Source organism: Drosophila subpulchrella, chromosome 3L (genome assembly GCF_014743375.2).
Source record: "Drosophila subpulchrella strain 33 F10 #4 breed RU33 chromosome 3L, RU_Dsub_v1.1 Primary Assembly, whole genome shotgun sequence".
Lineage (NCBI taxonomy): Eukaryota > Metazoa > Arthropoda > Insecta > Diptera > Drosophilidae > Drosophila > Drosophila subpulchrella.
The window spans coordinates 12,087,649-12,104,231 of record NC_050612.1 but is presented as its reverse complement, the minus strand read 5'-3'; the positions used below and the strand labels follow the sequence as shown (position 1 = coordinate 12,104,231).

The 16,583-nt window shown below is 46.4% G+C and overlaps 7 protein-coding genes across 12 annotated transcripts; 6 read left to right on the top strand and 1 right to left on the bottom strand.

Annotated features, from left to right (window-relative positions):
* Window positions 1-90: 90 nt before the first annotated feature.
* LOC119555011 (signal recognition particle 19 kDa protein) lies at window positions 91-809 on the top strand. The gene is made up of 2 exons (XM_037866154.1): window positions 91-262; window positions 333-809. Exons 1-2 carry the CDS (start codon window positions 198-200, stop codon window positions 751-753), a joined length of 486 nt encoding a protein of 161 aa, XP_037722082.1. The 5' UTR covers window positions 91-197; the 3' UTR covers window positions 754-809.
* Window positions 810-941: 132 nt separating this feature from the next.
* Window positions 942-2,442, top strand: LOC119555010. Its single transcript, XM_037866153.1, has one exon. The coding sequence runs from the start codon at window positions 1,078-1,080 to the stop codon at window positions 2,305-2,307; it is 1,230 nt and encodes a 409-aa protein (XP_037722081.1). The 5' UTR covers window positions 942-1,077; the 3' UTR covers window positions 2,308-2,442.
* A 596-nt stretch (window positions 2,443-3,038) lies between these two features.
* On the top strand, window positions 3,039-7,247 carry LOC119553431 (major facilitator superfamily domain-containing protein 8). Of its 5 annotated transcripts, XM_037863817.1 has the most exons (7): window positions 3,070-3,119; window positions 3,836-4,096; window positions 5,237-5,514; window positions 5,571-6,077; window positions 6,138-6,289; window positions 6,351-6,950; window positions 7,021-7,247. In XM_037863817.1, exons 3-7 carry the CDS (start codon window positions 5,323-5,325, stop codon window positions 7,160-7,162), a joined length of 1,593 nt encoding a protein of 530 aa, XP_037719745.1. In that variant the 5' UTR covers window positions 3,070-3,119; window positions 3,836-4,096; window positions 5,237-5,322; the 3' UTR covers window positions 7,163-7,247. The 5 variants fall into 5 exon arrangements, with proteins under 5 accessions (XP_037719743.1, XP_037719746.1, XP_037719744.1 ...); XM_037863815.1 differs by lacking the exon at window positions 3,836-4,096 and having other exon boundaries at window positions 3,039-3,119; XM_037863818.1 differs by lacking the exon at window positions 3,836-4,096 and having other exon boundaries at window positions 3,050-3,086.
* On the bottom strand, window positions 7,232-9,822 carry LOC119553432 (RNA-binding protein lark). 2 transcript variants are annotated; one of them, XM_037863820.1, is made up of 4 exons: window positions 9,668-9,822; window positions 8,505-9,377; window positions 8,160-8,398; window positions 7,232-7,790 (listed from the first exon to the last, which is right to left on the bottom strand). In XM_037863820.1, the coding sequence occupies exons 2-4, from the start codon at window positions 9,204-9,206 to the stop codon at window positions 7,673-7,675; spliced, it is 1,059 nt and encodes a 352-aa protein (XP_037719748.1). In that variant the 5' UTR covers window positions 9,207-9,377; window positions 9,668-9,822; the 3' UTR covers window positions 7,232-7,672. The 2 variants fall into 2 exon arrangements, with proteins under 2 accessions (XP_037719748.1, XP_037719749.1); XM_037863821.1 differs by having other exon boundaries at window positions 8,505-9,364; window positions 9,668-9,804.
* A 486-nt stretch (window positions 9,823-10,308) lies between these two features.
* LOC119553833 (N-acetyltransferase eco) lies at window positions 10,309-13,930 on the top strand. The gene is made up of 2 exons (XM_037864467.1): window positions 10,309-13,466; window positions 13,520-13,930. The coding sequence occupies exons 1-2, from the start codon at window positions 10,408-10,410 to the stop codon at window positions 13,722-13,724; spliced, it is 3,264 nt and encodes a 1,087-aa protein (XP_037720395.1). The 5' UTR covers window positions 10,309-10,407; the 3' UTR covers window positions 13,725-13,930.
* Window positions 13,931-14,360: 430 nt separating this feature from the next.
* On the top strand, window positions 14,361-15,747 carry LOC119553276. The gene is made up of 3 exons (XM_037863569.1): window positions 14,361-14,497; window positions 14,692-15,032; window positions 15,521-15,747. Exons 2-3 carry the CDS (start codon window positions 14,739-14,741, stop codon window positions 15,710-15,712), a joined length of 486 nt encoding a protein of 161 aa, XP_037719497.1. The 5' UTR covers window positions 14,361-14,497; window positions 14,692-14,738; the 3' UTR covers window positions 15,713-15,747.
* LOC119553278 lies at window positions 15,685-16,542 on the top strand. The gene has a single exon (XM_037863571.1). The coding sequence runs from the start codon at window positions 15,719-15,721 to the stop codon at window positions 15,890-15,892; it is 174 nt and encodes a 57-aa protein (XP_037719499.1). The 5' UTR covers window positions 15,685-15,718; the 3' UTR covers window positions 15,893-16,542.
* Window positions 16,543-16,583: the final 41 nt, after the last annotated feature.

Sequence of the window (16,583 nt, the reverse complement as noted above, 5' to 3'; positions counted from 1 at the left end):
ATTCTCTTTTTACAGAGTTTTATAAAAGTAGCCAGAAAAAATGCCACAACCAACTATTCGATTTCCCTAACGATATCGATTATAAGTTTTCCTCCATTGCCATCCCTATTTTGCCTGCGTGGAAAATAGCTTTCTCGCTTACTTTTTTATAAATTTATTCGAATTTCTAATAGACTTAGAACAAAAATTCGGCAAAAATGGCAGCAGCAGCACCCATGAGACAAAACTGGAACCCGAGCATAAAGCACAACGAGATGGAGCGGTAGAAACTAGACAAAATCTAACAAAACAAAGTCCGCCCTCACATGTCCCTATTGTTATTGTTGTCACAGGTGGATCTGCATTTATCCCGCCTACATTAACAGCAAACGGACTCGCCAGGAGGGCCGCCGGCTGCCCAAGGAGAACTGCGTGGACAACCCCACCTACATAGAGATCCGCGACGTGCTGTCCGTGTCCAACCTGCAGTTCCTCATGGAGAACATGAAGTACTGCCGCGAGAAGAGCAGCGAGCTGCAGGTCCGTGGCCGTGTGCGCGTCCAGCTGCGAAATGCCGATGGCACGCTCTTCAACAACGATTTCCCCTCCCGGGAGTCCATAATGCTGCACATCGCCAGCAAGATACCGCTGCTGAAGACGCGCCAGAACAAACCCGGCGAGTCGTACCACCAACAGTCGCAGCCACAGTCCAGTGCCTCCGGATCCGGCGGTGGTGGCGGCGGCGGCAAGAAGGGAAAGGGCAAGCGCCGCTAATGACTTCGCTGGTTTCTCGTTATTTTGTTTCTTTTGTAATAAACGCTGTAAACAAAGATTTGTGTGTACGGGGCCAAGTTCAAGTGCGGGAATTCGGCCTTGGCACGCCAAAGTGTGCCAAAAAAAATTCGGCACATATGTAGTACCCAATTGGAGAACCCAGTTGGGAAATGTCTCAAGATCACACGAAGTCAGCATAAATTCCAGCGAACTGAAATCTAGAATCAACTGTCAGTCACGAACATCTACGATTTCACCTGGTCAGCGTTATAAAATCGGTTGTGCATCGCAATTGACCAGACAGTTTGAACTGGAGCACCCACAATGATGAGCAGAGATATACAGAAGAGCGGCCACTTTGGCTATACTGTGATACTTCTTCTAGCGGTAATCCATCTGCAGGCGAGTGCTGTTCCCACCACGACCACCAAATCCCCATCGACGGTGGCCACCTCCACGAAGGCGACGCCCAGGGTGAATCCCCTCACGGAGTCGAAGTTCGAAAAGAATTGCAAGGCTCTGTGCGAGCACTGCGGCTGTTTGGGTTTCTACTGCGGGGAGGAGTGCCTTTGCGAGTGCAACGATGACAACTCCGACACTGAGTGCATCCGCACCATGCAGATGAATGCCAAGACGCTGAATCTGCCCTTCGAAATAGTCATCCAGGGGCCGAGTAGCAATCGTTTCGTGCGCAACGCCCAGCAGTTCGAGCAGAAGCGGGATCTAGTGGCCAGGAGTGCCTCCGCTTCGGGTCAGGCTCCTCGAAATCGTCGTTCTAATATAACCATCTACAAGCCCTCCAAGAAGTCTGCCAATCAGTCCACCGCCAATGCCCTGGATACTGTTTCCAAGGCATCGGAGCAGGAGGTGATCAGGCACAAGAGGTCCGTCGATCACCTGGAGTGGTTCAATGACTTCGCCGGCTCTTTGGTGCGTCCCTCGCCCTTAGGCACCAGGGCCCAAAAGCAGCTGCGGGAGTCTAAGCCATCGCCTTTCAAGCGCCAGACGTCTTTGGAGGAGCCGGCTCGTCGGGAACCGTGGTTCCTGGAGCAGGCTGCTCCGCGTCTGAATCGTCCCGCTCCCCTGAAGAGGGACAAACTGTCTCGGAAAAACAAGAAGAGTCCATTCTCCCGTAAGATTACCAAGAGCAAAGCCCCAAAAGAGCAGATGCGCAGGGAACCGGAGCGAGAGATTCGGCCCCTCCGCGATGCCCTACAGGTGGTGGAGCGGATTCCCAGGGTGCTCCAGGATACAGTGAGCCATCTTTCGTCCGATCCCCGCAGTGGGGATGTCTTTAGCCTGAACATTAGGAACGAGGCATTGCCCGAGGAAAAGGATGAGAGAGAGAGAGATGAGGAGCGTGTGGCCCGAAGGCCAGGTTCAACCTTCCGAGATATGCGGCGCAATGAGATCATTCCGGAAGCTGTGACTCTTGCTGCTCCAATGGAACCCGCACCTCGAGCTCCACTTCCTGTCCAGCGAGGGGGTCTCCTGCTGCCCTGGTTAAGACAGCGGCGACTCATGCGTTTGCAGCAGGCCAGGGGCAATCTGTAGAGGTAATCCCTCAACTAATTCGTAATCCAATTTAATATGTCCTATTTTTACTCTCATATTTTGTTGTATATTTTTAAGAATTTTGGGCACTCACAAAATAAATTTGCAATTTATAATGTTCTGCAGTAGCAGCTATCCAAAAAGAGTCATGAAATTGGAAATCTAATATAAAGGGGATGTAGTTATCAGCCGTTTTTTGAAAAAAAAATTTTGTCGAAACTTCTGGACACTTATAGTTGTAGGAGTTCACTACAATGATTTCGTTATATACATATACCAAAGATAATATAATGGGATATAAGGGTAGGAATATTGTATAGTCTTCAGTTATACCGATTATTCTTAATGTATATATTCCTCTTTATAGATAAAATATGTTGGAAAGCCTAAGGATTGTTATTTCGTCTTCATGGTGAGATAAACGTTGGTTAAATTCCAGTACGTTTTCATATACTTTTAGTAGGACGATGACCGCATTGCCTTAAAATCATAATACGCAGGACATATGCGATGAAGATATTCCAATATTTCATTGAACCTAGCTAAATTACTACCTGAATCTTGATGTTTCGACTCATAGTCGAGCACAAATCTGTTACAGCCGGTATCCGACAGATTTGAACATACATAAGTAACATACTTTCGAGCGGGGACTTTCATGAGGTTCTCTTTCTATAGGTTCCGCTCTGGGTTTCAGCCGATTTGTTGGCAACAAGCGTCGCATTCTGCCGCAACCATTCCCCAATTGTGGATGTTTTTGCTGTGCTCCGCTGCAACAGGTAGTTGCGAGAGGTGAACCCAACTGTTAAAAGGTGCATTACCCGCTCGAAGCCCCACAAAAGGGATTATAAAGTAAAAAGAGAGGATCCGCGGTGGGGGGTTACTTTTTCTTCTCACCGAACTGCGTAGACAGATATAATATATCGCCATTGGGAGCGGAGGAACCAAAGAAAATGCGTTTTTATGTGCTGTGAGTGGTTAAATATTACAAAAATCGGGAGAGTGAGAGAGTAACAACAACCTAGAGCCAATAAAAAAACAAAGAGTATACCTTTGTTTTATTTATTATTTAATGAACGTGCTAAAAACAAACAAGTAAATTGTCGTGCGCGGGCCAAATTATTATACAAAAGCCAAACTAATTAGAAATCAAAGAGTGCCAATACAAAGTGGGTTTTCAAACGAGCAGAAATAGAGCTGCCCGAGATCAACGGTCGCTACTTTATATCTAGTATTCATGAGATGTGTGTATGCGTGTTTGGAGAACCAGAACGAGAATCTGGCTCTCCACAAACAACAACCTAGTGCATCAATTGGAAACATATTCAATCTGAAATTGATTTACGAAGCCGTGACTTTCCATTGAGAAACTAGGAAGTAGAAAAGTCTGTACTGATTGGTATGGCTAATCACTGAACGTGTTGCATTATCAAAAACACTTGTTGAGTTTTAATGGCTTAGTTTAGTTTAAATTTGTTTGGAATATATTACCACATTCAAGTGGTCTACTCCCCTCTCTATCTTTCAGATAAATAAAATGTAATAAACTGACGGGTTCTGCTCCACCTTATCAAGCCATATAAACAAAAACAAAGGCGAACTCACAGTGATAGTGACTTTTACTAAAAACACACAAACACTCTCACATGGCAACGGAAAGCTATTTGGGCACCGATTGCCTTTGGCTTCAGCAATTACTGTGATAAGTTCAACCAACTGTTTCCCATATCTTCGGTATTTCGGAGGATAATAACGCAACGGCTGGTTGATAATCCACTTAATATTCAAGGTTTCTTATGGATCGTTTTGGGCAATACCCTTCAATATAGATTACTCATAAAGAATAATCAAACATTTGAAAATTGTTGTTAAAGATTACTCATAAAAAACAATCAAACATTTGAATATTGTTGAAATTTTCATACCATAATACTATTTACTTGAGTAATGCAGCTTCAAGAGATTTATTATATTCTTCCAGAGTGTATAATGATTTCAGTCAGAAGTTTGCAACGCAGTGAAGAAGACGTTTCCGACCCCAGAAAGTATATATATTCTTGATCAGCATGACTAGACGAGTCGATCTAGCCATGTCCGTCTGTCCGTCCGTTTCCACGCAAACTGGTCTCTCAGTTTTAAAGCTATCGGGCTGAAACTTTCCCAAAAGTTTTATATCTTTTGCAGGTAGTATATAAGTCGGAGCCAGCTGGATCGGACAACTATATCTGATAGCTCCCATAGGAGTAATCGGAAAAAAAATTATATCTTTGGTGTTTCTTACCATATAACCTCCTAAGGTTGGGAATAACATTTTTTAATTAGTTTTGAGTTTCGAATTATAAAATTATAGCTTCGGTGTTTTTAACAAATAACCTCCTACGCTTGGAAATAACATTTTTTAATAAGTTCTGAATTTCGAATTTAATTTGATCAAAATCGGACGACTATATCATTTAACTGCCATAGTAACGATCGAAAAAATGGTGGGAAAATAATATGAAACAAATTATAGCTTCGGTGTTTTTTAACATGTAATCTTATACTATTGGGAATATAATTTGTTGTACTTTTAAATTTTATAATTATAACTGCTTCGGCTGCCGAAGTTAACGTCCTTTCATGTTCATTATTAAAAATTAATAATAAGAGTTTGAAATTAACGTAGGAGTTACTAAACATTCCAACCTTATCAGAACTTCAAAACTAAACTATTCGTTAACCAAAGTAAGTTGTTTAAATGTATACCTTTTTAATATTGTCTTTAGATAGATTAAGTATTTATTTAATTTTTTTTTAAGTTTAATAAATCAGGAACCGCATATCTCATGTGTTAAATTAAACTTTAATGCTTACATGAAACAAAGAGCACCTAATGTCTAAAAACTGACACTTTCTCTTACAAAAGTCCAAAAATCTTATTCGAACACAGATACAGAATGACTCAGTGGCGGTAAAACCCAACAGACTTCCATTACACTCTAATCCACCCACCAACTCAAAAAAAGCAAACCAATCATGGAATTTGCCCGCCGAATTTCCGCTCGCTTTGAAACCAAAAGACTTCCGGAGGACGTGGACGATGGCCTGGAGACGCTGGAGAAATATAAACAGCGCTGGCTTTCGGTCCGTATCATCTATTTCACCATGTTCCTGATGGCGCTGGGCTTCAGCATCATTCTCACAGGCATTTGGCCCTACCTCAACAAGGTGGGTTTGAACACAGCCATTTGATTCCCCTGCTTTTCAAGCCAATCTCTCTTCAGCTAGATCCCACAGCGGGCAAGGAGTTCATGGGTCTCATTGTGGCCGCCAATCCGCTAGGACAGATGATCTTCAGCCCCATCTTCGGCTGGTGGGGCAACAAGCTGGGCAAGATTCGCCTTCCTCTGCTCATTTCGCTGGCTCTGTTCACCCTGGCCAGTGGAATATACTCCTCGCTGGAACTGCGTCCTGATAATGTCAAGTACTGGATGCTCTCCTCGCGATTCCTCATCGGCGTAAGCTCGGCCAACATTGCCCTGTGCCGGTCATACTTGTCGGCCGCCACGCGAATCAGCGAACGCACTCATGCAGTTTCGATGGTGTCACTGGCTCAGGTCCTGGGCTTCATCATTGGACCGACTCTTCAGGCAGCCGTCACTCCGCTGGGCGATAAGGGGCACGTTTGGCTGGGAGGTATGATGCACTTCAACATGTACACGGCATCCGGATGGATCAATGTGCTGATGAGCATTGGAAACTTCATAATGTTCCTTCCTGGGATTTTTGAGGTATAGCACAAAGCAGCCCAGTTGAGAAGAGAATTGATTTACATATGGACTTCATTTTAGGAGCACAAAATCGCTGCTCGCGAAGTGATGGTGATGCAGGGCGGCACATCGGAACGAGAGACTTGGAAAGGCATTAAGCCCAACTACTTCTCCGCTTGGACTTTGATCGTCGCCTTCTTTGTTCTGGTCTTCAACTTTGTTTTACTGGAGACGTGAGTTTTGTTGATAATTAGCAGTTCCCGAACTCGAATGACTTTCTTTCTCGCCACACAGATTGGGCACATCCCTGACCATGGATATGTTTGCTTGGAGCGACAACGAGGCCCTCTGGTACATGGGCATTATGATGACCACCGCAGCCATTGTCTCCCTGGTCACGTTCGTTTTAATTGGACCCATGTGCAAGCTCCTGGCCGAACGTTATGTGCTCATCTGGGGCGGATTCTCACTGATGTTTTTGGGGCGCGTGCTCTTCGTGCCCTGGGGTCCGGATCCGCCCAAGCTGGCGCAGCCCTTTAATGAAAGTTTAAATCTGACCAAAGACGATCCACTCTTTTTGGGCTGCCCGTCTGCGACACAACCGTGGTGTGGCGAACTGCCGGCTCTAACTTTGACGCAGTTCATCATTGGATTTGCCCTTACCTCGGTGGGATATCCCATTGGGGTTACTCTCATCCAGACGATATTCTCAAAGGTTCTGGGACCTCGGCCGCAAGGCGTCTGGATGGGCTTACTGACCGGATCAGGGTGTTTGTCCCGTGTCCTTGGTCCTCTTTTCGTGGGATCCATCTACACCCGGCTGGGCACAGTCTGGACCTTTGGCATTACCTCGTTCATGATGATCGTTTCGATGTTTTGGTTGCAGTGCAGCAAGTGAGTCAAGATAACCACTTCCTTTATTGGGGGTTCCCCAGAATTAAACAAACTTCGTTATCTTTCCCAGTCGATTACTAATCCCTCCAACTTTCGAGAAGGCCTCACCCGGGGAACTGCAAGAACTAAACAAGAACAATGGCGGCAAACAGGACGAACACTCACCCGAAGAGCCCATCCACGGCAGCCACCACTCCTTATCCCACGCGTAACGGATGGAACGATTATAGTTCTAAGACACAACGTTGCAATACTGCCCCTTAAACTAGCTTTAAAATACATTTTTATTTTTGCATATTTTCGACTGCTTATGCTTTTTATTGGTACTCGAATCTCTGTGGATTTATGTAGGGAGGGGAGCACGTCGTTGTCTAGTCTTTTAGGCATGATTTGCATACAAGGAGGATGCTCCGAAAAGTACTTCCATCTCCTTTTTTTAAGTATACGAGTTATGGTTAGTTTAGGCTTAGTAAAATACGCGTGGTTTACCAAGGCGGCAGCCACAATTGTGAAAATGTCGTCGGCATCAGCATGTGTTGTTGGTGTTGTTGATGGTAGTGAGCCGCTGGCGACCAGAAAAGCAGCCAGCAGTCCCCACCCGCCGTCCTTTGGTTGCTGGTTGTGTGATACAGAGAGTGCGCCAGGGGAAGGGACATAGACATGGGCAGGGGCATGGGTAGTGCAACCGCCACTCAGCTGCTGCCGTGATAGTAAAACTCATCTCAGTAGGGCGCGTATCGGCGACCCGGAGGCGAGGGACCACGTATTCCGCGAGACGATATCATGCGTTCATCAAATGCGTCGCGACTGAAGTCCTCGTAGCCGTGAGGAGTGGGCGAGCTGGGTAGAAGGAAAGAAAAACACATTAGAAACTGACTTGGCACGAGGTGAAACATAGAAAAGGTTATGAAACCTTCTAGGGCCCAATTTTCAAATAGTCAAAGGTTACCAGGCGATTGTAATTTAAAATAGAATTGCAATTTTGCAATTAAAAATAGTTCAATGTATATTAAGAAGTTCCTAAACGTGTATTAATTATGCTCTTACTTGCAACCTCTTTAAATTAAGCTTTTACTAAGACAACAGCATCAAGATACTCTGTATTTTGAGGGAAGACTATAAGTAGGGTCTAAATATCACATATTTACGCTTGGTAATAGACTTAAATGCTTTGTCATGGTTTTTCACACAAAGCGACGTGGCACCTACCCGTAGCGACTCATTCCGTTGCTGCTGCGCGGCGGAGGCGGCGAGCGGCGGCTGAACATGGTGTCGTATCCGCGCGAGACGCTGCAGGAGCGCAGGCTGCCGCTCAGGGGCGGCGGCAGAGGCATGGGTTCGCGGCGCGAGATGGGCGGCGGCGGGAAGTCGCGCATGCGCGAGGTCTGATAGCGACGCTCGTAGAGATCGCGTGAGTCCTCGAAGCGGCGGTCATAGTAGTCATAGTCCTGCGAAAAGGAAAACCATAGTTACATTAGTGGCTGCGCAACAAGCACTTGACTTGAATGAAATATGGATGATTTGATCGGGGGGGCAAATGGATGCTGAATTTACCCTAAAGCCATCCATGATGCGGTCACGCAGGAACGGCGGCGGCGGTGGTGGCGGCGGATACGGGTCACGACCGTACATGCGATCTCTGTAGCCGCCAGCGCTGAGCGGTGAGGGCGGCTCGCGTCCGCCTCCGGCGCTGCCGTACAGTCGCGGACACTCTTTCGACCAATGCCCGGATCTTCCGCACCGATAGCACTGCTCCGGATCGCCCATGCCCGGCTTGGGTCGTACCCGACTGGTTGACACTTGGACCTTGAGCGGCTGGCCGTCGACAACGCGACCGTTCAGCTCCTTGATGGCGTCCTGCACATCACCGACACAGTCCAGATGGACGAAACCATAGTTGCGCACAATGTCGCACTCGACGACGGTGCCGTATTTCTGAAACAATTCCCGCACCTCCGGCGCCCGCGTCTTGTCCGTTAGATTTCCCACGAAGATTTTCGTGGTCGGTGTATTGGGCGCCCGCCGGCTCTTGGCCGCCTCCACCTTGATGGCGAACTCGTTCAGCGTATAACCGTTCAGATTCTGTATGGCATCGCGACCCTGCTGCTCCGTCTCCATGTGGACGAAGCCATAGTTCTTCACCACGTCGCACTCGACGACGGTACCGTACTTCTCGAAGAGAGCCCGCAATTCGGTGGCTTGCGTCTTCTCGTCGAGATTCCCGATGAACAACTTGAACGTGCCGGCTCCGGGCATGGCGGCAGCGGGTTCCGCAGCGTGGTCGTCCACGGTTATATCGTTTCTATCACTCTGGGTGGGGGAATCCCGGAAAAGTGGCTATCAACGCGGCGGCGGCGGCTGCGTCGGAAATGTATGGTATGTATGTATCGCGGTTGAGCGACGACGGCGGCGGACTGAACGCGATACCTCAAGGGAAGACAGAGAAGACAGGGCAATGTGTTTTTGTTTTTTGTTTGGTTTAAGCTATTACGGGCATTATGGGGAACATTCAGGCAGCAGGACAAGGAGCGCGATTACCAGTAATCTCTATAAATTCCGTTTTATCTTGATTTTCTTTATTGGCGTTGGCATTCTGGGCCCTAACGCATACACAAAAAAAAGATGGCGGCGGCTAGAGTTCACATTTTCTCACGGTTCTCGTTGCTTTCGTTGGCGTGGCTTTCAATTGCGGTACGGATAATGTGGGGCGGACTTACCTGGTCTGCGGGGGCTGCAAATTAAAACAAAAACGCACAGCTCAGCTTTTTACTTTTATTTCCCAGGTGTTCCGGCAGAATTTTCCAAATCGGTTGGCTCCGGTGTCGCAGTATGACCGTGTGACGCCTGGAGAGTGTGACCTCAGGTGTCGTCTTCCGAAATACCAACTACTGCAGAGGGGTCACACTAATTCTGTTAACTAATCCAAAATGTTAACATCACGTTTACATTATTTATGTAAAATATTTCTTATTTATTTGTTTATGAAGTGGTTACAATAAACTACTTTTATGAGGTACAGCTCAAGATGTTTTTCTTTTAATTATTTAAACAAAACTATGTCATGGGCTTACATCAAAAATAAATAATATGATCCATTAAAAGTCATGGCTAACTTAAATATTTTTATCTAAATAAACCTATCCTCGGGTTTTCCATATTGTTTCCTATAATGATCTTAAAAACAAGTAAATCCATTTTTGTAGACCTAATTCAAAACATGCATTTTATATTTTTTTTACTTTTTAAAGAAAAGCTTATACTTAAAAAATATATTGAGGTTTAACATATCGAATTAGGGTGACCGTCCTATGATCGCCGAACAACTGGTTACCCCGAAGAGTGTTGGCAAGTGCCTGCGATCGGTGCGGGCACTCCCAACACTGGGCAGCCACAAAAAAGCGCGAAGGAGTCTCAATTTGGACAAAGTTAATGCGAAATAAAAGATTTACGAGCGATCATGGAGACGCCGACAGGTAGTGGAGGCTCTACGCGGTCCACGCGCATGCCCACCCCACGCCTCTCTGAGCGCAAGCGGCAACTGTTCGGCAGTCCGATCTCCAGGCTGCGAAAGATCAATGACGACGATGAGGATGAGGACGTAGACAGTCTGGGTATCTTGCCGCTGAAGCCCCATGTGGCGGCCAATATGCAACGGAGGAGTCTCTTTGGCGAGGGAACTAAGGCAGCGAGTGGCAGTGCCAACAGCAGCCCGGAAACCAACAAGGAGAACAAAAAAACCCGCAGCGGGGTCGTCGCGGCTGCCACGGCGGAGCAGTTGCCCCAGTTGTTCACCTCCACCATGCGGCTGAATAGCAACAGCAGCAGCAACAGTCGCCACAGCAGCCCCCGCACACCCAAGATGCGAGCCAAGCGAGCGGACTCGTCGATGTCTTCGCCCACCTCCTCATCCATGGGATCTCCATCCCCACGGGGCAAGGCCAAACCCATGCAGGAAATCAAGACCAGCTGCAGACGCAGTCCACGTACCTCCAGTGCGCAGAAGAATCAGGAAGACTCTTCACCAGAAACTTTCCAAAAGAGACTAAGCAAGGTGGCAGATATGTTAATGAAGCGACAATATACGAAAGCTGATGTGGGGACACCAAGGGGAAGGCACAGTCTCAACTTAAAGACCACTGCCCAAGTACATACCATCAAACCCAAAAGGATTAGCCTGGAAAGCAGCTCTAAACGCAGGAAATCTCCGAGCACAGGATCCGATTCGGATGACGAAAAAGCTCCAATAAGTAAAGCCTCAAGGAAGAATGAATACAGCAATATCAGCACAACGAAAATGGAGAGAAACACAACACTAAAAGAAGCAGATAGCAAAGTACCTATTGTAAAAGCCAAAACAGAGGCCTTGGAAAGCAGTGATAGGAATTCAAAAAGTCCTATTAAAATAGAAGTTAGTGAAACCTCAACAGTGAAACCAAGAATCAGCACCAGAAGAACAAAATCCCCAGTTAAAATGCCCACTTTAAAAGACAAAGTGGCGATTATTAAGGCCTCAACAGAGAATCTAGAGAACAGTCTTAAACGAACTAAATCAACAATTGAACTGTCCAGTTCAGAGATTGTTGAGGACCCAGCGAGTAGTCCAGCAAACAGTAGGATCCCAGTTGAAGTGCCCGCTTCCGATGAAGAAGCAGCCAATTACAAGCCCCTAAAGCGAGAGCGCCTGGATACCTTATCCAACTTGGCTGTTTCTTCAACGGAGTCCGATTCTGGATCCCCACAAAGCAAGATGCGCAAGATGTCGCCGAGTAGCAGCATTCCCACCTTGGCCTTTTATTCCCACAGTGGAGCATCTGCTACAAAGTCAAAAGGTAGGCGATACACACCTACGACTTTTCTCCGTCGACCGACAAAAGTCTCGCCAAACTCCCGCCCAGTCCTGGGTATCAATAAGGGAGTCCGGCACAAAATTCGCAAGCCCCACGTACTGTCAACCCGACTGCCGCACACCGACTTGGACAACATTCTCAGCTCCCTAAGCAACGAACGGCTGAAGAACCTAATCACCACCAAGCGAGAGGAGCGCGCCAAGGTTGAGGAAGTCCACCAGATCCTGCGCAGTGCCAGGGATCCAATTAAGATGGCCAAACCATTAAGTGTAATTGAAGCCGACGATGCCAACAACAACAACAATAACATGCCAGCGAACATGTGGCAAGAAACTTCCGCCGACTTCTCCGACCTTAGTGAGGATGAGGAGAAGGTGTTCATCGACGATCCCGTCATAGAATTGGAGCCCATCATACCGATAATCCGACACGAGCCGGTCCACAATTCGCCGCCCGCCGAGCAAGCGGATCTCAGCAAGCGCAAGTTCTTCAAATCGGGCAGACGGAGCAGCACCTGCATGGAGGTAAGGATCACGGACAACATCCGGGCCAGCGTCAGCCAGGGCAAGATCGCCCTGGTCCAAACTCCACGCCGAAAGCCACGACAAGTGCGTGTAAGGTCTGCAACGATATTTTCAGCTGAGCAAGCCACCGTGGATGCGATTCTGAAGAACTTGGACGACACGGTAGTAGACGAGATAATTGAATCGAAACCGCTGGCGGAGATCACGCCCATGGAGGCGGAGGACACACCCATGGAAACGGAGCCTCTGCCGGATATAATTGAGTATGCGCCAGAAGAGACAGTTGCAGAAATTGATCCCTTCGCTGAATTTCGTAATCGTTTGCCATATCAAACCGATGATCCTGAAATCGTGGAGCAGCAGCAAATCTTACTGGAGTTCCTCATTAGCAACAACATTTGTACAGAGCAGAATTTTGAGATCTTTATAGCGAATCCGGACAATTACAAGGAGGAGGCCAATCGGATTGTGGACGAATTGTTCATGGTGGTAAACAGCGAAGAGGCTGCGCAGCTTGCTCAGATGGAAGCTCTGCCGGAACCAGTGCTGGATATTCCGCCACCACAGGATCCTCCAGCCACAGAGGAAGTCCAGCCAAGGCTGTTTCCCATATTTACGCAGCGCCTGCAGCCCGTTGTCCAGAAATCGATGCGACGACGGCCGGATACTTCGATGAAATTGCTATCAGCAGCTGGCGGATCCAATCAGTACCAGATCGATGCTGGTCAGAAGGCTTTTGGAGCCCGGCAGTGTCAGCAGTGCGGATTGGTGTACACCGTTCACGAACCGGAGGAGGAACAGCTGCATCGGGAGTACCACAACTCGATCCATGTGCTGCGATTCAAGGGCTGGATCGACGAGGACATTGTGGCCGTTTATCCGGAGTGGGCCAGCGATGGTCGCATCATACGAATTAACGAACGCGCTCCGGCCGCCCGGCTCGAAAGACTTCGGGATCTCATCGGAGTGGTGGACAAGGAGCTGGGCTACTCCTCGTACATCGTGCCAAAGATCTTTGTGGCCTTCATGGCAGTGCGGAAGCAACAAATTGTGGGTTTCTGCCTGGTGCAGCCCCTGTCTCAGGCCCATCGATTCATCCAGGTCGACGGCACGGATTACTTCAGTGAGGAGAGCTACCCGGCCAGGTGAGGATTCCTTTTCATTTTTGTTATATCTTTAGCTAATCCTTCTACTTTAGTTGCGGCGTGTCCCGAATCTGGGTTTCTCCACTGCAGCGGCGCTGCGGAATCGCCAGGAAGCTGTTGCGGGTCGTCCAGTGCCACACGGTGCTGGGTCAGGAGATCGCCAAGGAGTGCATCGCCTTCAGCACGCCCACCGACGATGGACGATGCCTGGCGCGCCATTTCACCGGGTTGGATAACTTCCTGACCTACGACCAGTGATCGGGGAAAACGGCTATTGAATAGCTGGATTATTTTTGAGTTAGGATTGCTTCGGAACCTGTAATAGTTGATAAGCAAAAACGATTTATGTTACAAGCGGCGAGAAGGCGCGGCATTTATTTTGTTTTCTTTGGTGGGTCTGAATATGCCCGTTCTTTTGCAATAAATTTGATTTCTTTCCTTTCCGCGTTAATTTCAAAAATATATGTAGATACATTTTGTTTTGACTTTTTTAAGGGTGGGATTGATTAATTCATAAATCTTTACAAAATTTGGATACACAATGTTTGATACCTATACATTTAAAAAGAATTCCGAAAAGATCGGTGTGATTTCAGAGTGAAATTATTTTATATTTATTACAATGTGTTTTATAAAACAGGTGCTTTTGGGAGATTGATATATCTTTGAATAAAAAAATAAGTGCGATTTTTATTTCAAGTTTAAATTGAATTTTTTCAATAAAGGTCATTTACTAATGTAATCTTTATATTTTGTTTTACATAATGTTTTTTGACTAAAAAAATGACGCCCAAAAGTAGGCACTTCATTATTTGTAGCTCATGCAATAGCGATCGATATAAAGTTATCGATCGCTTGCAACCCTGCGGCACAACCAACAAGTGCCACCACTAACTCACTGAGCCAGGCTTTGGGCGTTGTTTTCGTAGCTGCAAAGTGGCTGTTAATTAATCTACTTCGGGACTTTAAATAGTTAAACCTCTTGAATGGGACTTGTGTCAATCTCAGTGAGCTCCAAACCTGCGCAAATGGTAAGTGGAGTCCACCTCTAAGCAGGTGAGTCCAGGTCTCCGGTCAAGTTTACTTTGGTGACGCCACGCCCAATGTGACAAATTGGAATTTTGGAATTGGTGGCAATTGGTTTCGGGGTGCAAGTGTGGCAAGCAGCATGGTGGTTGAACCTGAACCGCTTTCTCATTGTTACTCTTTCCTCACCTACTTCCAGACATTTGAGCATTGAACGCTGTTCAAGTACCACACCCCTAAAAGACTATGTCCACAATCGAAGAGGAACGCAAGGCGTACGAAAACAATCCCTACTTCACCGGCCACATCTACGGCAACTTCTCGCCGTTTTATGTGACCATCGCCATCTGCACGGTTGTCCTGGGCACGATCATAATACTGAACATTGTCCTGGGCTGCTGCTCCAAGCACCGCAAGTACTGGCAGGACAGGCACACGGGCAACCGCTGGTTGGTTTCCATTTGGTCCGCTACGCCCCACAACCAGCCGCCACTGGACTTTACCGAACTGAAGGACGCCTCCTACTTCCAGCGTTTCCATGTGAGTAATTATACATCGAGGGTTTTATGGCACTTTACTATGACAAGTCTAATTAGGTCTTTAAAAGGGTTTTCTAAAAATTTCAAGGAAGATAGGAACAAATTAGGCATTTATATGGTCTCACTTGAATCTATTAGTCCTTAAGAATATTCCTAAAAATGCAGATAAAGCCAATTGTTTGATTCTATTACAAATATCCAAAAATCTCTGACACGCATTTTGTATGTTTTTTGCATCTGCACCGCCTTAGATGATCCGTACAATTTCATCTTTAGAATCCAGTTTACGTATTTAAAAATATGACTTTTGTTCATTCTCCAAGCAACACCATACAATGTTTAGGGAGGAATAATTGCATATAACGTTAATATTAAATGATAAAATATCAATATCAATATTTTAAAGGTATCTTAGACCACTTCCAGATTACAGAAACCAGATTTGCTAAATCAAGAAACATGCTGAAACTAAATTTTCGCTTCTTTCAGCCCACTACCCACCAGCAAGTGTTCCCTGACGACGTTGTAATTGGCGTTGACGACTTGGAGCCCGTGCACTCGGCGCATCATCACCACCAGCAGCAGCACCAGCGTCCACCACGCCCGGAGGGTCGTACCCTGCACCAGCAACGCCAGCGCGAGGAATACGTGGAGCTGCAGAAGCGCGAGAGCGACATCTAAGTAGAAATGGCTCTTTACTTTCTTTATCCCGCCGTGGCCGCCGTCGCCCTGTTCATCGTGGGCGTGATCATTGTCATGTTGCGCTATGGACCTCGTTTGTGCGGCCTGCGCCACCATGCGCTCCCGGACGACGACGACCTAAGGGGAAAGACGTACGAGCACGAGATTAGCTATGCTTAATCTCTTTTTAAGGGGTGTCCCAGAAATTTCTTCCAAGCAAAAGCCTTTCGAAATGCAGTTAATATTTTTAGAACAACCGAATAGTATGCTAGTATGCAAAATCTTTGACCTTTTTTCATTCAACCTTCCTAAATATCAGAGAGGTGGGCACCCCACCTTATAATTTACTTCTTACACATGCCGGCAATGTTACGAATTGCTTCTTATATATCTCCCTAAAACTAATCATAGCCGTTGTAAGACCCCACTAACCTTTCTGCACCCAACAATCATAATTATTTTGCATGCAGTACAAATAGCTTCATTAGCATCTAGTTCTGTTCGAGCCGTTTCCATTCCATTAATCGCAATCTGACAATGTGCCTTCAATGTAGAGACTCGTGAGTAAATTATACCGTCCAAGTGTCTTTTAGTGCCGTAAGATCGAACCGTATTTAAATGTAATGGATTATACCCTTTTTGGGTAGTCTACAGATGCTGCATTTAATGTTGTCCAATATTATATTTTTGTAAAACATATCAGTGTCTTGTTTCTACAACAGTTAGTGCAAACTCTATACATTTGTATTTGTCAAATTAAGTGTCCCAATATTGTATTCTGAAATTGCATCAATAAATCTTCAATTTTCGGTCCAGAAAATTATAAAAAACAGTGTTTGAATAAAGAGATGGAAGTGGGAAACTTAAATTA